Raw genomic sequence first — 21,671 nt, 5'->3', positions numbered from 1 at the left:
GGAGTTCCAGAAGAAGAAAAGAAGGGAAAAGGAGTAGAAAGAGTATCTGAGGAAATAATAGCTGAAAATTTCCCAACTCTCATGAAAGAAATGAACTTACATGTCCAAGGAGCATACTGTACCCCAATCAGAATATATCCAAACAGACCTAATCCAAGACACATACCCCTCAGAATGTCAAATGTCAAAGATAAAGAGAAATTTCTCAGAGCAGCAAAGGAGAAGTAAACCATCATGTACAAGGGATATCCAGTAAGACTTAGCGCAGATTCCTCTTCAGAAACCATGCTGATGAGAAGACAGTGATATGATATAATTAGGATACTGAAAGAGTAAAACTGTCAGCCAAGAATTTTTTATCCAGCAAAATTGACCTTCAAATATGAAGGTGTCCCCTGCTCCCACCCTGCTTTTCGCTGTATTATGGCCCTTCTCGGCAGCAGCTTATGCTGCTGCCTCCCTCCGCCCCTCCTCCCAGCCACTGTTATCTTCCCCCTCCCAGCTGATCACTGTTCTCCCCACCTCATTCCAACCGCCCTCATCCCGTATCCGCCCCGGCACAACCTCCGAAACAACCCCCTCTGCCATCAATGGCTTACGTCATAAACCGCAGGTCCGCCCTTGCCTCTGCAGCCAATCCCCAGCTGCCCCGCGGACATGCCCCTCCCACAACCTCCCCGCCTCCATGAGACTATAAAACCCTATGTACTTCCCGAATAAAATCAGACCTGCGCATAGACCTCGTCTCCGTGGTTCTTCCATTGAACCGCGCGTCCCCACCAAGCCTTGAGCCGCCCGTTGCCGCCCCAGTCCGGCCGTGGGCTCGGCCCGACTCCCGGCAGCGATCAGCCCGCGCGGCAGCGACCCGCTCGCGGTACCGCAGCTGCGGCCACATGAAGGTGAGCATAAACTATTCACAAACAAACAGAAACTAAGAGAGTTTGCAAAAAAGAATCCACCTTTGCAGGAAATATTAAAGGAAGCTTTAGAAATAAAAAGACAGGAGAGAGAGGCCTGCAAGAGAGTACAGAAGAAAGAATAGAGAAAGAATAACTAAAATAGTAAAATGATAGGCAAAAATATGATATGGCATAAGAAAACCAAAGAATAAAATGATGGAAGTAAATAATGCATTTATAGTAATATCACTGAATGTGAATAGGTTAAACTCCACAATCAAAAGATACAGGCTGACAGAATGGATAAAAAAACATGAGCCATCCATATGCTGCTTACAAGACACTTATCGTAGACTTGGGATACAAACCAGCTGAAAGTGAAAGGCTGGAAAAAGACAATCCATGCAAATAGTAACCAAAAAAGAGCAGGGGTAGCTATACTAATATTGGACAAAACAAACTTTAAACACAAAAAGTTATAGAGAAGGCCAATATATATTAATAAAATGGACAACCCACCAGGAAGATGTAACAGTCATAAATATCTATGTACCTAACCAGATACCCCAAAATACATGAGACAAACTCTGGCAAAACTGAAGGGAGAAAGGGACATCCCTACAATAACATCACACTCACATCATTAGATAGAACAACTAGACAGAAGATCAACAAGGAAACAGAGAACTTGAACAATATGATAAACAAGTTAGACCTAACAGACATACAAATTGCTGCATTCAAACTCAGCAGGTTATACATTCTTCTCAAGTGCCCATGGATATTTCTCCAGGATAGAACACATGTTAGGACACAATGCAGCTCTCAATAAATAAAGATTGAAATTAACAAAGCACCTTCTCAGATCAAATGGAATGGAACCGGAAATAAATAATAGGGAAAAAGTAAATTTGCAAATGTGTGGAGGCTGAACAACACACTCTTAAATAATCTGTGTGTCAAAGAAGAAATTGCAAGTGAAATCAATAAAAATATTAAGACAAATGAAAACGAGAACACAACTTATCAAAACTTAAGGGAGGGAAGCGGACTAGGCCCAATGGTTCAAACCCTGGGCCTCCTTGACCCATGTGGAGCTGGCCCATGCACAGTGCTAATGCATGCAAGGAGTGCCCCGCATTGGGGAGACCCATGTGCAAGGAGTGCACCCCATAAGGAGAGCTGCCCAGCGTGAAAGAAAGTACAGCCTGCCCAAGAATGGCGCCACACACATGGAGAGCTGACACAGCAAGATGAGGCAACAAAAATAAACACAGATTCCTGGTGCTGCTGATAAGAACAGAAGCAGTCACAGAAGAACACACAGCTAATGGACACAGAGAGCAGACAACTGTGTGTGTGTGGGAGAAATAAATAAATCTTAAAAAAAAGAAAAAACTTAAGGGATACAGTCAAGGCAGTCTTGAGAGAGAAATTTATAGCCCTAAACACCTATATAAAAAGAAGGAGCTAAACTCAAAGATTTAACTGAACAACTAAAGAAACTAGAAAAAGGACAGCAAACCAATCCCAAAGTAAGCAGAAGGAAAGAAATAATAAAGATTAAAGTAGAAATAAATGAAATTGAGAACAACAACAACAACAAAAAACAATAAAAATCAGCAAAAGGAAAGTTGGCTCTATGAGAAGATCAATAAAATTGACAACCCCCTAACTAGACTAACAAAGAAAAATAGAAGATGAAAATAAATACAATCAGAAATGAAAAGGGGGAAGTTACAACTGACCCCACAGATATAAAAAGGATCATAAAAGAAACTGTATGCCAACAAACTAGACAACCTAGATGAAATGGACAAATTCCTAGAAATACACAAATGACAATGACGCTACAAAAAATACAAGAACTTAACAGACCAATCACATTTAAAGAGATTGAATTCATCATCAAAACCTCCCAGCAAAGAAAAGTTCAAGACCAGATGGCTTCACAGATGAATTCTACCAAGCATTTCAAAAAGAATTAATACCAATCCTGTTTAAACTCTTGCAAAAAATTGAAGGGGAGGGAAAATTACCCAAAACGATGAAGCCAACATCACCCTAATACCAAAGTCTGATAAAGATACTACAAGAAAAGAAAATTACAGACCAATCTAATGAACATAGGTGCAACAATTCTCAACAATCCAAAAGCATATCAAAAGACTTATACATCACGACCAAGTGGGATTTATTCCTGGTATGCAAGGCTGGTTCAACATAAGAAAAGTCAATCAATGTAATACATCACATTAACAAATTGAAGGGAAAAAAACCCACACGATCATCTTAATCAAGGCAGAAAAGGCATTTGACAAAATTCAGCATCCTTTTTTGATAAAAAGACTTCTAAAGATAGAAAGAGAAGGAAAATTCCCCAATCTGGTAAAGGCATATATGAAAAACCCACAGCCAACATCATACTCAAAGGGGAAAGGTTGAAAGTTTTCCCTCTAAGATTCAGAACAATACAAGGATGACTACTGTCACCATTGTTATTCAATATTGTACTAGAAGTTCTAGCTAAGACAATTAGACAAGGAAAAAAAAATTAAAAGCATCCAAATAGGAAAAGAGGATGGAAAACCCTCACTGTTTGAGGATGACATGATTCTGTATTTAGAAAATTCTAAGTTATTCACGACAAAGCTACTTGAGCTAATAAATGAGTTCAGCAAAGTGGCAGGATACAAGATCAACATGCAAAAATCAGTAATGTTTTTGTACACTCATGCTGAGCAATCTGAGGAGGTAATCGGGAAAATTCCATTTACAATAGTAACAAAAAGACTCAAATACCTAGGAATTAATTTAACCAAAGAAGTACAGAACCCATAAGCAGAAAACTACAAAACAATGATGAAAGAAATTTAAAAAGACCTAAACAGGGAAGTGGATGTGGCTCAAGCAATTGGGCTCCCATCTACCATATAGGAGGTCCAGGGTTCGATTTCCGGGGCCTCCTGATGAAGGCAAGCTGACCCACATAACGAGCTGGCTGAGTGGCGAACTGGCCCATGCTCCCAGAGTGCTGGCCCAAGTGGAATGCTGACCTATGAGGTGTGCTGGCCTGCTCAGGGGTGACAGCCCGCACAGAGTGCTGGCCCGCATGGAGAGCTGGAGTAGAAAGGTAATGCAACAAAAAGAGATACAGAGAGACAATAAGAGATGCAGCAGACCAGGGAGCTGAGGTGGTTCAAGAGATTGAATACCTCTCTCCTACTCTGGAAGGTCCCGGGATTGATTCACAGTGCTGCCTAAAGAGAAGACAAGCAGACACAGAAGAACACACAGTGACTGGACACAGAAAGCAGCCAGTGAGTACAAAACAATGGAGTGGGAGGGATAAATAAATAAATAAATAAATAAATAAATAAATAAATATTTTTTTTTAAAAAGACCTAAACAAATGGAAAGATATTCTGTGTTCATGGATTGGAAAACTAAATATCATGAAGATGTCAATCCTACCCAAACTGATTTATGGATTCAATGCAATACCGATCAAAATTTCCAACAGCCTACTTTATAGAATTACAAAGTGTAATTACTAAATTTATTCGGAAGGAAAAGTGCACCCTAATAGCCAAAAGCATTCTAAAAAAGAAGAGTGACATGGGAGAGATTTCACTGCCTGACTTTGAAACATATTACAAAGCTACAGTAGTCAAAACAGCATGGTACTGGCATAAAGATAGATACATTGGTCCATGGAATAGAATTGAGAATACAGAAAAAAACCCCTCACCTATATGGTCAGTTGGTCTTTGTTTTGTTTTGTTTTTTAAAGATTTATTTTATTTCTCTCCCCTTCCCCCGTGTTGTCTGCTCTCTGTCCATTCACTGAGTGTTCTTCTGTGTCTGCTTGCATTCTCCACCGGCACTGGGAAACTGCATCTCTTTATTGTTGCATCATCTTGCTGCGTCAGCTCTCCATGTATGCAACGCCACTCCTGGGTGGGCTGCGCTTTTTTCATGCTGGCAGCTATCCTTGCAGGGTGCACACCTTGTGCGTGGGGCACTCCTATGCAGGGGCACCCCTGCGTGGCATGGCACTCCTTGTGCATTGCAGCACTGCATGTGGGCCTGCTTACCACACGGGTCAGGAGGTCCTGGTGATCGAACCCTGGACCCTCCATATGGTAGATGGATGCTCTCTCAGTTGAGCCACATCTGCCTCCCAAGTCAACTGATTTTTGACAAACCTACCAAGTCCATGTTAATGGGACAAAACTGTCTCTTCAACAAATGGTGCTGGGAGAACTGGATATCTATAACCATAAGAACAAATGAGGACCCCTATCTCACTCCCTATATAAGAATCAACTCAAAATGGATCAAAGACCTAAATGTAAAAGCCAGGACCATAAAGCTACTAGAAGAAAATGTAGGGAAATATCTCAAAGCCCTTTGGTAGGTGGTGGTTTCTTGGACCTTACACCCAAAGCACGCACAACAAAAGAAAAAATACATAAATGGAACCTCCTCAAAATTAAACACTTTTGCACCTCCGAGGACTTTGTCAACAGGGTGAGAAGGCAGCTGACTCAATGGGAGAAAATATTTGGAAATCATATGTCAGATAAGGGTTTACTATCTAGGATATATAAAAAGATGTTTACAACTCAACAATAAAAAGACAAATGACCCAATTAAAAAATGGGCGAAAGACTTGAATAGACATTTGTCCAAAGAAGTACAAATGTCAAAAAAAAAAAAAAAAAAAAAAAAAAACACCAAACACATGAAGAAATGCTCAACATCACTAATGATTAGGGAAATGCAAATCAAAACTACGAGATATCATTTCACACCTATCAGAATGGCCACTATTAAAAAAACAGAGAACTACAAGTGTTGGAGAGAATGTAGAGAGATAGGAACACTTATTGACAGTTGGTGTTGCAGCCACCTACTGTTTGGCAGTTCCTAAAGAAGCTCAATATGGACTTGCCACGTGACCCTGCAATACCACTAGTTGGTATCTACCCAGAAGAACTGAGAGCAGTGACACGAACAGACATCTGCACACCAATGTTCACAGCGGTATTATTCACTATTGCCAAAAGTTGGATAAACAAACTGTGGTATCGTCACATAATGGAATATTATGCAGCTGTAAGAAGAAATGAAGTCGTAAAGCATGACAACATGAATGAACCCGGAGGACATTATGTTGAGTGAAGCAAACCAGACACAAAAGGACAAATACTGTGATTGCATTACTATGAACCAAATATATTGTGTAACATATTGCATGATTTTAAAAAAATTTATGTATCCAGTACATTTGAGAAATGTTTTTATTCAAATGTTTTCTTTTTAAATTATTGTTTATATTTTCAATTAAATGTATAAAATAAAATTAAAAAAAGACATACATGGAGTACCTAGGAGAGGGAGGGTATCTATTTCATAGAGCATAGAAGGGGGACTGGAGGAGACATATGAGTTTCTGTAAATGAGGCAAGGGAATTTCCTGAGCAGGCACAAGTCCAAGAAAACACAGTCTCAGAAAAGACAGAGAACACTCTCTATTTCACATTAACTTGTGCCAATCTTCTCAATAAGAGGGCTAAACTCTGAAGGAAAGTAGCAGGCAATGCAGAGCCAATTTGCAGACTGTGAAAAGTGTTTGTTGTAGTTTTTTATTTTTTTCATTAAAAAAATTTTATTGAAGTATATCATTCATACGTGAACATACATAAATAATAAGTGTATAGTAAAAGTTGTGAACTAGAAAACAAACATGCATATCATCAAACAGGGCTCCCAGGCATCATCCCACCATCAACACCTTGCATTGTTGTGAAACATGAAAGAGCATTGTCAAAATATTACTAACTATAACCCATATCTTACATTTGGTGTATTTTCCCCCAACCCACCTGATTATTAACACCCTGTATTAGCATAATACATTTGTTATAGTTCAAGAGAGAACAGTCTCATATTTGTCCTGTTAACCACAGTCCATCTTCCACCACAGGATCCACTCTGTTACACAGTCCCATACCATGTATGATCCATTCAAAGTGTACACTCATTGGCCCTCATTTTCATCACAGAGTTGTGCTGTCAATTTTAGAATGTTTTCATTACTCTGAAAGGAAAAGTGCTGGGAGGTTTTTGATGGCTAATTCAATCTCTTTACTAGTTATTGGTCTGTTCAGATAATGTATTTCTTCTAGAATATTCTTCTTTATTTTTTTAGCTTTAAAGCAACCATACTCATTTATTACATCTCACATTTCCTTTGGGTTAGGAATAGAGATGGGGTGCAGGAAGGGTGGTTTGTCCCTGACCCACAAGAAGTGGAGCTTAAACTGGAATACTGGAAAAGTGGGGACTGGAAGCAATGGAAGACTTAATGAGGGCTGGAGGATCCACTTCCAACATGGCTCACTCACTTGGCTGGGAAGTTGGTGAGGGCTGTTGAGGGCAGGCCCCAGTTGCACCTACGTAGGGCTCTTCATAGGACAGCTTGAGCGGCCATACAACACAGCTGCTGATTCCCCCAGTAGGAGGTTGTTTGTTTCTAGGAATTTGTCCATTTCATTTAGGTTGTCTAATTTGTTGTCATATAGTTCTTCATAGTATCCTCTTGTGATCCTTTTTATTTCTGTGGGGTCAGTAGTAATGTCCCTCCTCTCATTTCTGATTTTATTCGCCTCCTCTCTGTTTTTTCTTTCCAGTCTAGCTAAAGATTTGTCAATTTTATTATCTTTTACCCTTGGATTTGTATTACACAACTTAAGTTTATACCCTACTAATTTGAAAAGATAGCAAAGTAACTTCAATAGCATACACTTTCTCTGCTTCTATATCCCTCTGTTTCCCCTTGTGGCAGTTTGATATTGTTTATGAATTTCAAAAATAGATATTAGATTATGTTTGTAAATTGGTCTGCCCCTCCAGGCATATTAGATTATATTGGATGCAGGTTTCACTTTTACTTGATTAAATAATGATTAAGGCTTTGATTGGGCCATGTCAGTAGGACATTGCATCCCTGCCTCCTTGGTGGGCAGGGTCTCACAGAGAAAAGACAGAACAGAGAACGGAGTTTTGAGGGGTTTTTGTTGTTTTTTTACTTTTTCCCCTCCCCCTCCTCCTGCCCTGCTGTTTTTGCTGTCTGTGTCCATTCACTGTGTGATCTTCTTTATCTATTTTTCTTTTTGTCTTCTCTTCTTGTTTTTCTGCACTGGGATTTGATCCTGGGAACCTCTGATGTGGAGAGAAGTTCCCTGTCATTTGTGCCACCTCAGTTCTGGTTTCTGCTGTGCTTCACCTTGGTTCTCCCCTTCGTCTCTCTTTTTGTTGTGTCATCATCTTGCTGCATGACTCACTTGCACAGGCACTGGCTCACCATGTGGGCACTCACACAGGCACTTGGCTCCCTGTGCAGGCACTCAGCTTGCCATCCAGGCACTGACTCGCTGCACAGGCATGCTCTCTTTTTCTTTTTTACCAGAAGGCCCTAGGGATTGAACCCAGGTCCTCCCAAATGGGAGTCACATCCACTTCCCAGTTTTGAATTTTTTAATCCTGGAGCCTGGGATGTGAGCATGACAGAGGAACTGAGAGAAGGCTCAATTAGACACAGCAGAGGCCCTGGGAAGAGAAATGAGGCATTTGCCTGATAGTCTACAGTTGGCCTTGTTGAGAAGGCAGAGCAGCTGAGCCCAGAGAAACAAGCCCCAGGAAGAGAGGAACCCACGAAGCCTGAAACCTTGCAGACAGCAGCCATCTTGCTACAACATGTGGCAATAGACTTTGATGAGGGAAGTAACTTATGCTTTATGGCCTGGTAACTGTAAGCTTCTATCCCAAATAAATACCTTTTATAAAAACCAACCGATTTCTGGTATTTTGCATCAGCACCACTTTTGCTAATACATTCCTCTTTATATATACATATTTTTTGTCCTACAGTACCTCTTTATATTTTACATGCTCACTATCAGGAAATATGATCATTTCTCATTCAATTGTATTCTAACTCTTACAGGAATTAAAGAGTAGAGTATATTGAGGACACAGTACTACTGAGTTTTGCATTTACCCATTTAGTTACCTTTACTGAAGATCTTCACTTCTTCACGCTGCTCCAAACCACTTTCTCCTATCTTTTCCTCTCAAACTGAAGAATTCCCTTCAGCATTTCTTGTAAGGTAGGTCTTTTCTTGATGAACTCTCTCAGTTTCTGTTTATCAGTGAACGTTTTAAACTTTCTCATTTTTTTCCTTTTTTTTTTTAAGGTGGGAGGCAGGCACCCAACCAGTGGGTTAAATCCACTTCCCAAGGATTATATATGTATATTTTTTGTTTTCTTAGGAAGTAATGGGGATTGAACCTGGGGCCTTGTACATGGGAAGCAGGCACTCAAACTGCTGAGCTACACCTGCTCAACCTCCCTCATTTTGGAAGGACAGTTTTTTTGGATAAAGACTTTTTAGCTGGCAGTCTTTCTCCTTCAGTACCTTAAATATATCATACCACTGCCTTCTCAGGTCCATGGTTTCTGATGAGAAATTGGCACCAAGTCTTACTGAGGATCCCTTATATGTGACAAATCACTTTTCTCTTTCTGCTTTCAGAATTCTCTATCTTTGGCATTTGACATTCTGATTAGTATGTGTCTTGGAGTAGGTCTATTATGGTTTAGACTATTTAGAGTATGTTGTGCTTCTTGGACTTGTCTTTAATAAGAGTTGGGAAATTTTCAGCCATTATTTCCTCAAATATTCTTTCTAACCCTCTTCCCTTCTCTTCTCTGGATCTCCCATGATGCATATGCTGATATGCTTCATGCTATCAGTCAAGTCCCTTAGATACTGCTCATTTTTTTCTATTATTTTCTCTATCTCTTCTAACTGTATGATTTTGATTGTCCAATCTTCTAGTTAAGCTTTCTAATTCTTTTTTGCTCACACATTTGTCTTCTTAATATCATTTAGCTCTATATCCATATTTTGTTCATTTCTATCCATATTTTCCTTCATCTTCTTGAATTGATTTAGGTTTGTTTAAACTTTTTGATTAGTTGTTCCAAAGTTGGTGTCTCCTCTGAAGTTTTAATTTATTCCCTTAACTGAGGCATATCTTCCTCTTCCTAACTATGGCTAATACATATTTGCTAATGTCTGATTCTTTTGATGTGCTAACTCTGAAAGTCAGCCTCTCCCTCTTGCCTAGGGTTTTATTATAGGTTGACTACGTGTTAAGGCTCTTCTTCAATTCTTGGTCCAGCTGATAGCAAACCTTTAGAAGAGGCCATTGTTGTAGTTTGCAAAAGGCTGCCAAGGCAATATATGAGAAATGGTTTGGCTTTTATAATGGTGATTTACTAATTTATAAGCTTATACTTCCAAGGTTTAGGAAAAATACCCAAGTCAAGGATTAGGTGAAGCTCTCTCCCTGAAGATCAGCTGCCAGTGGTCCTGGGCTCCTGCCACATGTCAGGGCACAATGGCACTGTCTGCCAGTCTCTGCCTCCTCCTCCGGGCTCTGCTGCTTTCAGCTTCTTGCTCTAATGTGCTCCTTTGGCTTTCTCCCAGGTTCCTTTGATTTCAGCTTCTGGCTTCCACCTCTTTCTCTCTCAGCTTCTTGGGGTTTCTCTCTGTCTCTGCAGCCTTTTCTCTGTATATTCATCCAGTCTATAAAGGACTCCAGTAAGAGGACTAAGATCCACCCTGGGCTATACCTTACCGAAGTAACCTAATCAAGTGGCCTTTAACGGAATCTAATCGAAATGTCCCACCTACAATAGGTTCACACCCATAGGAACGGATTAATTTAAGAACATAATTTTCTGGGGTCCACAAAAGCCTCAAACTACCACACCCATGTTTTAACTGTTCAGATTTTCTCAGGTCTTCTCTACCTGTTTCTTGCCCTGGACATGTGGTACAGCTTTTTAGATTGCCCTTTTATGTGTAATTGTTTCACCTCCAGGAGAAAGCTTCCTTTCTTCTGTTCCTTCTTTGAGAATCTTGATCTGTTTCTGTTTGTTTGTTTTTTTGTGCAGAATTTTCTCCCCAGCTCCTATGATTTGTTTAACTTCTCTCTCACTCAGTGCCCCCTTTTCATTATACTTTTTGACATGGGACCTGTTTTGCCTTACAGCAGTCCCTTTCACAGGAAAGGCCCTGTGAGGCTTTTCTTCCTCTGTAACTTCACCACTAGAGTATCCCACTCTAGGTAGCCAGATAAGGTCAATGTTCAAAAAGCCCCATTTTTTTCATTTAATTGTTCCAGCAATTAAGAGTCAGGGTTGGTCAGAGATGTATTCACCAAATGCAATGAATGTCTCATGATGATGGGGGAGGTTGTTGTTATGGGGGGAGGAGTGGGGTGAGGAGGGTAGGGGGTATATGGGGACCTCATATTTTTTTAATGTAACATTAAAAAAATAAACAAAGACAAAAAAAATACATTCCACAGGGAAAAAAAAAAAAGAGTCAGGGTTTGGATGTGTGCCCCTCTTGCCACCAGTTCAGCCAAGGTCTCTTCTTTCCTGTGAGCCCTTCTCTATGCACATGCTCACCATCTACTTGGGTTTCACCCTGAGTCTCTGTGGCCTTGAGTCTCTGTGCCTGGATATGCATGGGATTCTAACACATTGCTGTGAATGGCTTCATGGTCTGCATCTACAGCAGGAGGTAACCAGGCCATGCTGCCATTGTGTGACTCTTAAGCTGTGTAGGGCTGAGGGACCAGGAGGGTCCAGACTGGCAGGTCCAAGTCATATATCTCCTACTTTTTTTTGGTGTTCCCCTCTTGGTTTGTTTTTGTTATTATTATCCTGTCTCTATTGTCCTCCAGAGTTCCAAGCAAATGAGATTTGTCCATTTATTAATTGTTTTTGAGGAGAGACTTTTCTTAGAGTACCATGCAGATGTCATCACTTCCCAAAAACTTTTTAAAAGTCGGTTTCTCAGACCCCTAAATTTTAAAAACTTACCTATAAATACACATTTATTCCAAAAGAAAGTGTCAGTATCTATAGGTTGAAGTAAAGATAGATGAGGATGTAGATGGAGACATAAATTTAGAGATATAATGTAGATATAACTAGAGAAATATAGTTATAGACCTAAATAACAAAAATATTTTTAAAATCTAAGGAATATCTTCCTTTTTGAATAATATATAACAAAAGTTTAATATACACAAAGACTATGGTCAACCTTTCAGAGTTTATTGTGCTTTACTAAATGCTATTAAGTAGGAAGTAGTATTTTAATCCCTAGTACAATTGGTAGAATATAACACTTATATATTAGGATATATAATATTTACATATTACAATACTTACATAGTAGAATCTCTTTCTTGAGGCAAAGTTGGCCCATGTGAAGCTGAAGCCGCAGAAGGAGACCTAGGATATAATCCATAACCTTCACTTGCAGTGATTATCTGCCTACCCAGAATCCTTCAGAACGAAGCAAGACACAGAGAGACACACAATTAAGCACCTTTACCTGGCAAGTACATACAAAATCTAGATGTTTTCGGAAAAAAATTATTTTATATAGAAGCCTAGTATATACTTAGTCAGATACTGATTAAGAATGATTCTTGAGAGAAAGCATTAATCCAGAGCCTTATTACAGGTATACCTCCAAGGAATAGAGATGTAGTCACAGAATTTTTTTAAAAAGTGTAAGCAAATTGAGCAAATGTTTGCAATTTTTCCTCTGTCCTCTATAATAATCCTCACCAAATCAGCCAAAATGGGATGAAAGCCACGCCAAACTAGTGAAAACTCTGAGTGATATTCTTAAGAACACAAAGCCTTATGAATTTTAAATATATGTGGTTTATGTAGCACTAAAATGATTTCTAAGAGAAGCTCCCTAACAGCTTATACCTGCTTTCAAGTATACAATAAGAATTGACTTGTACACAAAATGTAAATAAGTAAATTTCCTTTTCAAAAGAAGGGCTCTTCAGAAGCTTCAGCACATAGATCTCAGCAATGGTACAGAAATTATTTTACTTGATTAGGAAGACATTTGTAATTGTGGAAACTCCAACTAACTTCCACCAACTTGAGTTTTCTGTCAACTGAGGCTTTATAACACAATGGCTTTAATTTACATTCTTTAAAACCATGCCACAAAGATTTCGGAATATAGTCTTTTAGAAAATCACTTGATCATGAATACAAGTCAACTGTGAAGCTTCAATACCTGAGGTGAGGAAAGCTAGATGTCCACTGTTGGCATTCTTCTTGCAGGCTCTTTGTATGTATACTCAACTTCTGCTCATACAAGAGCTCATCAATGGCTTTGAACATTGCCTGAACTTTTTCAGTGGCATTTTGATCTAGTTCCTAGAAGAAAATATCCCCCCAAACTGTTTAGGTGAGCTTAAATCCTATTAAACATTATAAAGGTTGAAAACGAGATTTTGTTTTGATTTTAATATTTAGTTCATTTGAAATATTATTGTTGCCATGAAAGAAAAGTTGAATTAGTACACTCTCAGATTTCACAGAATTTTCAGATGTCCTCTCTATTCATATTTAAAGAAAATTTATAGAAATACTTATTTTTTAAAAGTAATATTTTCTTCATCATACTGTTTCTTGTAAACATTTTTTAATACAAAAAAATAAAGAAAAAATTAAAATGATCTATAATACCACCACTCAAAAATAAAGACTGCTAAATTTTAATATAGTTGGTTCCAGATTGATTCATTTTTATTTCTCTCCCCTTCCCCCACTGTGCCCCTGTTGTCTGCTGTCTCTGTCTATTCGCTGCGTGTTCTTCTGTGTCCGCTTGCATTCTTGTCAGTGGCACTAGGAATCTGTGTCTCTTTTTGTTATGTCATCTTGCTGCGTCAGCTCTCCATGTGCATGGCACCACTCCTGGGCAGGCTCTGCTTTCTTTGCGCGGGGCGGCTCTCCTTGCAGGGCACACTCCTTGCGCATAGGGCTCCCCTACGCGGGGGACACTCCTGCGTGGCATGGCACTCCTTGTGTGCATCAGCACTGAGCATGGGCCAGCTCACCACACGGGTCAGGAGGCCCTGGGTGTGAACCCTGGACCTCCCATATGGTAATCAGACGCTCTATCAGTTGAGCCAAATCCGCTTCCCTCCAGTATTTTTTTGTACCATAAGGTAGACAGATAGTCCTATATATATTACTTTGAACTCAGCATCTTTCACTGACAATTTGTTATATCTTTACCCAACTTCAATCCATCCTGTAGCAGCAGCCAGAGAGATGGCTATAAAATGCACATCTAATCATATAACTCGCCTGATTAACCTCTATTCCATCTAAATTGATGTACACTTTTACATTTTTGTAAAAGAAAAGTTATACTCTCTTTAAAAAGTGTAAGATGAGAAATACGTATTCCTACTCTAACAATGAAAGTTTGCTCTCTAGCCAAGTATAAAGGTTAAATCCAAAGTCTCAGTATGAAAATAATGAAAAATTTTTCTTTACTTTTCATTCTTAAGCTCCTGAAGGGAGAAAAGGTTCTAATGAAATTACTTATTCTTTCCTATCAAATACTTATCTTTTTAAATTGTACTTAGGCCAGCTTTCTTTTGCTAGTGTTTTCCTGTTATAACTTTTCCTAATTCTTTATTTTGTATATTTCAGTGTTATTCTGGTTTTCATATGTTTCTTTAAATAGCATGTAAGTAATTTTTAATATACAATTTCAGGGTCCCTACCTTTAATAGGTAAGTTTTATCCACTTATGGGTATTGTACTATTACATAAACTTTGGAATATTTGTTCTTATTTCTACCACTTATTTTGTATTTTCTCTTTATCCTGCTTTTTCTTGATTTTTTTTTTCTATTTTCCTTTTGTTGATTGATTTTTCCTTATTTTCCCTATCAATTTTTAAGTTATTCATCATGCTTGTATTCTATTAGTGGCTATTTTTAAAATTTTAGCATTCATAACTCTCCATTTTTTTTAACAAAATCTAAAGTTTTTCAAAATTTGTGCCCTCCAATGAAACAAAGGGCTTGACTTTGCTTTAACTTCCTTCTTAGCATCATCTATATTAGTTTTATCTTGAAATTTAATATTTAGTATTGCTTTAAAACACCTAAAATAGTATTATTTGTTTGCAGCCATTACTTAGATTTACCAATTACTATGCTCTCTGTTGCTTCTTATCCCATTCCTTTCTTTGGTTTTATTGTTCTATGTGCTGTAATCTGTCCTTTGAATTCCCTGAGGATTGTCCTTACCCATCCTCTCTTTCTACAACTCTTGTTAGACATACATTGCAGCCTATCAATCTATCTTCCATGTCTCCTAACACACCTTCAAAATTTCAATGTCTTTAGCTTTCTAGTTTTAGGTGATTTTCTCAGTTCCATTATTCAAAACATTACTATTATCTTTTACTGAGTTTAGTTTACCTTTTCTTTTGAGATGTTTTAAATCTATTCATTTCTAAGATTTTTAACTGGTTCTTCCCAATTGTCTATTCTTAATTAAAATTTCTACTTGTTTTGTTTTAAAACCTCTAATAATTTTTTAATAGATGCGATTTTATCCTTTAACTCTATGGGAATTTTTTACTTTTAATAAAGTTTATTGAGGTATAATTTACATATAATAGCATGCACAACAAAAGAAAAAAATAGATAAATGGGACCTCCTCAAAATTAAACACTTTTGCACCTCCCAGGACTTTGTCAAAGGGTGAAAAGGCAGCCAACTCAATGGGAGAAAATATTTGAAAATCACATATTTGATAAGGGTTTAATATCCAGGATACATAAAGAGATGTTACAACTCAACAATAAAAAGACAAACTACCCAATTAAAAAATGGGAAAAAGACTTGAACAGATATTTGTCCAAAGAAGAAATACAAATGTGAAAAAAAAACACATGAAGAAATGTTCAACATCACTAATGATTAGGGAAATTCAAATCAAAACTACAATGAGATATCATTTCACACCTATCAGAATGGCCACTATTAAAAAGACAGAACTAGAAGTGTTGGAGAGAATGTGTAGAGACAGGAACTCTTATTCACTGATGGTGTTACAGTCATTGTGGAGGACTGTTGGGCAGTTCCTAAAGAAACTGAATATAGACTTGCCATGTGACCCTGCAATACAACTACTTGGTATCTACCCAGAAGAACTGAGAGCAGTGAGTGACGCGAATAGACATCTGCACGCCGATGTTCATAGCGACATTATTCACTATTGCCAAAAGTTGGAAACAAACCAGGTGTCCATCAATAGATGAATGGATAAACAAATTGTGGTGTATTTACACAATGGAATATTATGCAGCTGTAAGAAGAAATGAAGTCATAAAGCATATGACAACATGGATGAACCCGGAAGACATTTTTGAGTGAAGCAAGCCAGACACAAACGGACAAATACTGTATGATTGCGTAACTATGAACCAAATATACTGTGTAACATTATTTAATCATTTATTTATTTTTATCCCCTCCCGCAACCCCAAGATGGCTCCCTAGTCTGACTGCTCATTGTCTGCTCCTCTTCTTTTAGGAAGCACCGGGAACCAAACCCAGGACCTCCCATGTGGGAGGTGAATACCCAACTGCTTGAGCCACTTCCTCTCCCTGCTGTTTGTGGTGTCTGCTTGTTGCAGCATCTCGCTAGTTGCAGCATCTCGCTGGCTGCTATGTCTGCTGATTGCAGCATCTTTGCTGGTTGTGGCATCTTCACTAGTTGGAGCATCTTTGCTGGTTGCAGCGTCTTGCTGGTTGCAGCATCTGCTTGTCTTTCTTTAGGAAGCACTGGGAACCAAACCTGGGACCTCTCATGTGGATGGAGGGTGCCTAATTGCTTCAGCCACATCTGCTCCCCCAGAAGAATTTTCTGAGGCTCATCCATATCATTTCATGTATTAGTATTCATTATATTCTATTGCTGAGAAGTATTTCATTGTAAGAACATGCCATAATTTATTTATGTATTCTCCTGTTGAGTGATATTTGGATTATTCTAGAATTTGGTTATTATGAATAAAACTGATATGAACATTCATTACAAGTCTTTCCATGGACATATATTTTCATTTATCTTGGATAAATACCTAGCAGTAGAATTTCTGGGTCATATAATAAGAGTATGTTTAATGTTAAAAGAAATTACTATTTTGAAAGGTGAATATACAGTTTAGCATTCCCACCAAAAATATGTGAGCATTAAACTTTCTTCATATCCTTGCCAACAATAGATATTGTCAGGCTTTTAGTTTAACAATGTTTTTACACTTAGTTTTAACAGTTCTAGTAAGTGTGAAGTGATATATCATGGTGGTTTTAAATTTACCTTTCATATGATTCCATTAAAGATATTGAGCATCTTTCTGTATGCTACTTGGCCATTTGTATATCTTCTTTCACAGAGTGTCTTTTGCCTCTTTTTTAAACTGGTATATTTGTCTTCTTAATATTGAGTTTTAAGAGTTCTTTTCATATTCTGGATACAAGTCCTTTGTCAGATGTGTATATTGTGAATATTCTCTTTCAGATTGTGGCTAGTCCTTTCAGTTATTTAATGGTATATTTGAAAGCACAAAGATTTTAATTATGATGAAGTCAAATTTATCATTTTTATTGCCTGTGCTATTAATGGTGTCTTATCTATGACCACTTTGTCTAACTCAAGGTTATGAAAGTTTTCTCATATATTTTCTTCTAAAAGTTTTATAATTTTTGTTCTTTCATGTAAATTTTAATTTATTTTTGAGTAAATATTTTTGTGTGGTGTGAGATTAGAGTCTAAATTTTCTCTTTGCATATGGATATCTAATTGTCCCAGTTGTTATAAAAAAATATTCTATTACCACTTAATTGCCTTTAAACCTTTCTCAAAAATCAATTGACCATAAATGTATGAGTTTACTTTTGGACTCTAAATTCTATTCCATTGATCTATATGCCTATCCCATATCAATAGCACACTGTTTGGATTACTGTAGCATTGTATTAAATTTTGAAATGGGATAGTTTAAGTCCTCTCTGTTCTGTTTTAAAATTGTTTTGACTAATCTGGATCCTTTGCAAAAGTTCCACATACATTTAAGGACCAGATTATCAATTTCAAAAAAGGCTGCTGGCGGGAAGCAGTTGGGCTCCCGTCTACCATATGGGAGGGCTCTGGGTTTGCGTCCCAGGGCCTCCTTCTGAAGGCAAAGCTGGCCCGTGCGCCATGGAGAGCTGATGGCCCATGCACCACAGAGAGGTGGCACAGCAAGATGACGCAATAAAAGGGAGACAAGCAGATACAGAAGAAAAAAAAATCACACAGCGAGTGGACACAGAGAAGAGACAGCAAAAAGAAAAAAAAGGAATAAGCCACAAGGGGGGGTAAATAAATAAATAAATCTTTAAAAAAAAAAGGCTGCTGGGATTTTGAAAGGAACTGAACTGAACATATGGATCAATTTGGGGAGAACTGCTATTTTAATATTTAGCCTTCTGATCCACAAATATAGAATGTCAATTTAGATTTTCTTTAATTTCACTTAGCAATATTTTAAAATTTCAATGTAGAAGTCTTGCACTTCTTTTCTTAAATTTATTACTAAGAATTTTCTTTTTTCTTTTATTGTAAATTGAATTTTATTTTTAATTTCATTTTCAGATTGTTCATAGAGGGAAGCCGATATGGCTCAAGCAATTGGGCTCCCATTTACCATATAGGAGGTGGATCCAGGGTTTGATGCCCAGGGCCTCCTGGTGAAGGTAAGCTGACCCGCGTGGTGAGCTGGCCCATGAGAAGTGCCAGCCCACGCGGAGTGCCACTACATGCAGGAGTGCCAGCCAATGCGGAGAGCTGATGCAGCAAGGTGACGCAACAAAACGAGACACAGAGGAGAGACAATAAGAGACTTAGCAAAACCAGGGAGCTGAGGTGGCACAAGAGAATGATCACTTCTCTCCCACCTCTGGAAGGTCCCAGGATTGGTTCCTGGAACCGCCTAGTGAGAATACAAGCAGACACAGAAGAACACACAGTGAATGGACACAGAGAGCAAACAGTGGAGGCGGGGAGGAGAAATAAATAAATAAAATTTTTAAAAATGTATAGAAATAGTGGGTCATGGGGATATTCAGAAACACCTATTTCTTAGTTCATATAAAGTCCAGTTTGTATCCAAAATTTTTTAAAAATTTAAAATATGTATAGAAATAGATTGTTTTATTTAGATATAATCCACATACAAAAATTTTGTTCTTTTAAAGCATAGAATTAACTGGTTTTTAGTATTTTCAGAGTTGTGTAACCATCACCACTATCTAATCCCCCAAAAGAAACCCTCTACCCATTCGTAGTTATTCCCCATTCCCCTCTCTCTGTAGGCCCTAGTCACCAGTAGTCTACTTTCTGTCTCTACAGATTTGCTTGTTCCAGACATTTCACATAAATGGATCATACAATATGTGGCCATTTGTGTCTGGCCTTACACTTAGCACAGGTTCAGCCATGGTGTAGCATGTATCAGTACTTCTTTCCTTTTTATGGCTGAGTGATACTCCATTGACGAATATACCACATTTACAACTGATTTTTGTTAACTGACCTTGTATACTATGATCTTCCTGAACTCATTTATTAGTTATAGTAAAGTTTTTTCAAGGGGTGGTAGTGGAGTTTTTCGGATTTTCTATGTAATGTCATCTGTGCATAAAAACAGTTTTACCTCTTTCTATCCAATCTCAGTGCTTTTAATTTCTATATTTTATCCGATTGCATGGGTTAGACCATTAGTATAATATTGAATAGAGGTAGCAAGAGTGGACATCCTTGCCTTGTTTCTGAATTTTTCCCCATTACATATAATGTTAGCTGCAGATTTTTCATAGATGCCCTTTCTAGTTTATAGAGATTTTTTAAAAAATCATGAATGGGTGTTGGATTTTGTCAAATGCTTTTTCTGTATTTGAGATGATGCCATCTTTATCCATTACTATTAATTATTAAATTATGTTTTTAAATCTTGAACCAGCTTGGTCAGGGTAAGTAACATCTTTATATTGCTAGATTTGTTTTGCTGATAATTTTAAGTTTTTGTATCTATGTTGAAGAGGGATACTTGTTTGTAGTGTTCTCTTCTTGTGATGTCTTCATCTTAAGAATCATAGTAATAATGGCATCTAAAATGAGTTAGGAATGTTTCCTCTATTTTCTGAAAGAATTTGTAAAGGATTCATATTATTCTTTAAATATTTAAATGAATATAGAAATACAATTGATTTTGTATATTGACCTTGTACCCTGGCTTTGTTAAATTCATTTACTAGCTCTAAAAGGGTTTTAAAAATTATTATTCCTTAGAATTTTTCACTTACAGAATTCTTTTCTTGTGAAGTCTTTGTCTGGATTTGGTATCAGGGTAATACTGATTTCATAGAATGAGCTGAGAATTGTTCTTTCTATTCCATTTTCTGAAAGAGCTTGTGGAAGGATGTTATTACTTCTTTAAATATTTGATAGAACTTACCTGTGAAGTCATCTGTGCCTTGGCTTTTCTTTTTGTGAAGATTTTTAATTACTAATATGATTTCTTTACTTATTATAGGTCTATTCAGATTTTTAAATTTTCTTTTTGAATCAATTTTAGTAATTTATGTCTTTCTAGCAATTTGTCCATTCATCTAAGTTGTACAATTTCTTAATATGAAGTTGTTAATTATATTCTGTTGTATCCTTTCCATTTCTTCATAGTGCTCTTCCTTCCTTCTGTCCTGCTTTTATTCATTTGTGTCTTTTCTCTTTAGAGAAGTTATCATGGTCAAACTAGCTAAAGATTTGTCAATTTTATTGACTCTTTTCAAAGAACGAACTTTTGAATTCATTGTTTTTCTCTGTTTTTCTGTTTTCTATTTCATTAATTTCTGCTATAATATGTATTAGTTCCTTCCTTATGCTTGCTTTGGATTTAGTTTGCAATTATTTTCTTGGTTTCTTAAGGTAGAAGCTTAAGTTATTGACTGGAGAACTTTCTTCTTTTCTATAGGCATTTAAAGCTATTAATGTCCCTCTAAGCACTGCTTAAGCTGCCTCCCATAACTTTTGATATTTTGTTTTCTCCTTTTTCATTCAGTTAAAATATTTTCCAATTTTCCTTGTAGATTTCTTTTTTTTGATCCATGGGTTATTTATAACAGTGTTACTTAATTTTCAAATATTAGGGATATCCCAAATTTCTTTCTATTGTTGATTTCTAACTTAATTCCATTGTTAGAAAAGATAATCTGTATAACTTCAATCCTTTTAGATTTATGAGACTTGTTTTATGAGTGCTTGGAAAGAATATATATTCTTCTCTCCTTGAACAGAATTTCAATTAGGTCAAGTTGTTCAATAGTGTTCAAGTTTTCTATACTGTTGCTTATTTTCTGTTACTCTATCAAGTACTGAGAATGGGGTACTGACACCTCCAATTATAATTATTGAGTTGTCTATTTCTCTTTCAATTTAAAATAAATTATTGTGGTAAAATATAAATATAACAAAATTTGCCACCTTAACCATTTTTTTTCCTTCTTCTGCTGGGTTTTTTTTTGCTGTGTCCATTCGCTATGTGATCTTCTGTATTTATTTCTTTTTGTCTTCTTGTCTCATCTTTTTCCTCTAGGATTCACTGGGATTCGATTATGGGGACCTCTGATGTGGAGAGAGGTTCTCTGTCAACTGCGCCACCTCAGTTCCTGGTCTCTGCTGTGCTTTGCCTTGATTCTTCCCTTTGTCCTTCCCTGTTGCATTATCTTGCTGC

At 37.4% G+C, this 21,671-nt stretch overlaps 1 protein-coding gene across 11 annotated transcripts in view; it reads right to left on the bottom strand.

The window, feature by feature from the left end:
- The window catches only part of FAM149B1 (family with sequence similarity 149 member B1), an 81,856-nt gene that overhangs the window by 41,068 nt on the left and 19,117 nt on the right, over positions 1–21,671 (bottom strand). For 6 of the 11 annotated variants that reach the window (XM_058299009.2, XM_004473815.4, XM_004473819.4 and 3 more), the window contains 2 exons: positions 13,100–13,242; positions 12,223–12,339 (listed from right to left, as the gene is read on the bottom strand). In XM_058299009.2, coding sequence (XP_058154992.1) covers positions 12,223–12,339; positions 13,100–13,242 — 260 coding nt within the window. The remainder of the gene's footprint in view (positions 1–12,222; positions 12,340–13,099; positions 13,243–21,671) is intronic. The other 5 variants (XM_004473817.4, XM_058299010.2, XM_058299011.2 and 2 more) reach the window with 2 other exon arrangements.

The sequence above is a fragment of the Dasypus novemcinctus genome, chromosome 6, assembly GCF_030445035.2.
Source record: "Dasypus novemcinctus isolate mDasNov1 chromosome 6, mDasNov1.1.hap2, whole genome shotgun sequence".
Taxonomy (NCBI): Eukaryota; Metazoa; Chordata; class Mammalia; order Cingulata; family Dasypodidae; genus Dasypus; species Dasypus novemcinctus.
This window is presented reverse-complemented; position numbering and strand designations above follow the sequence as displayed.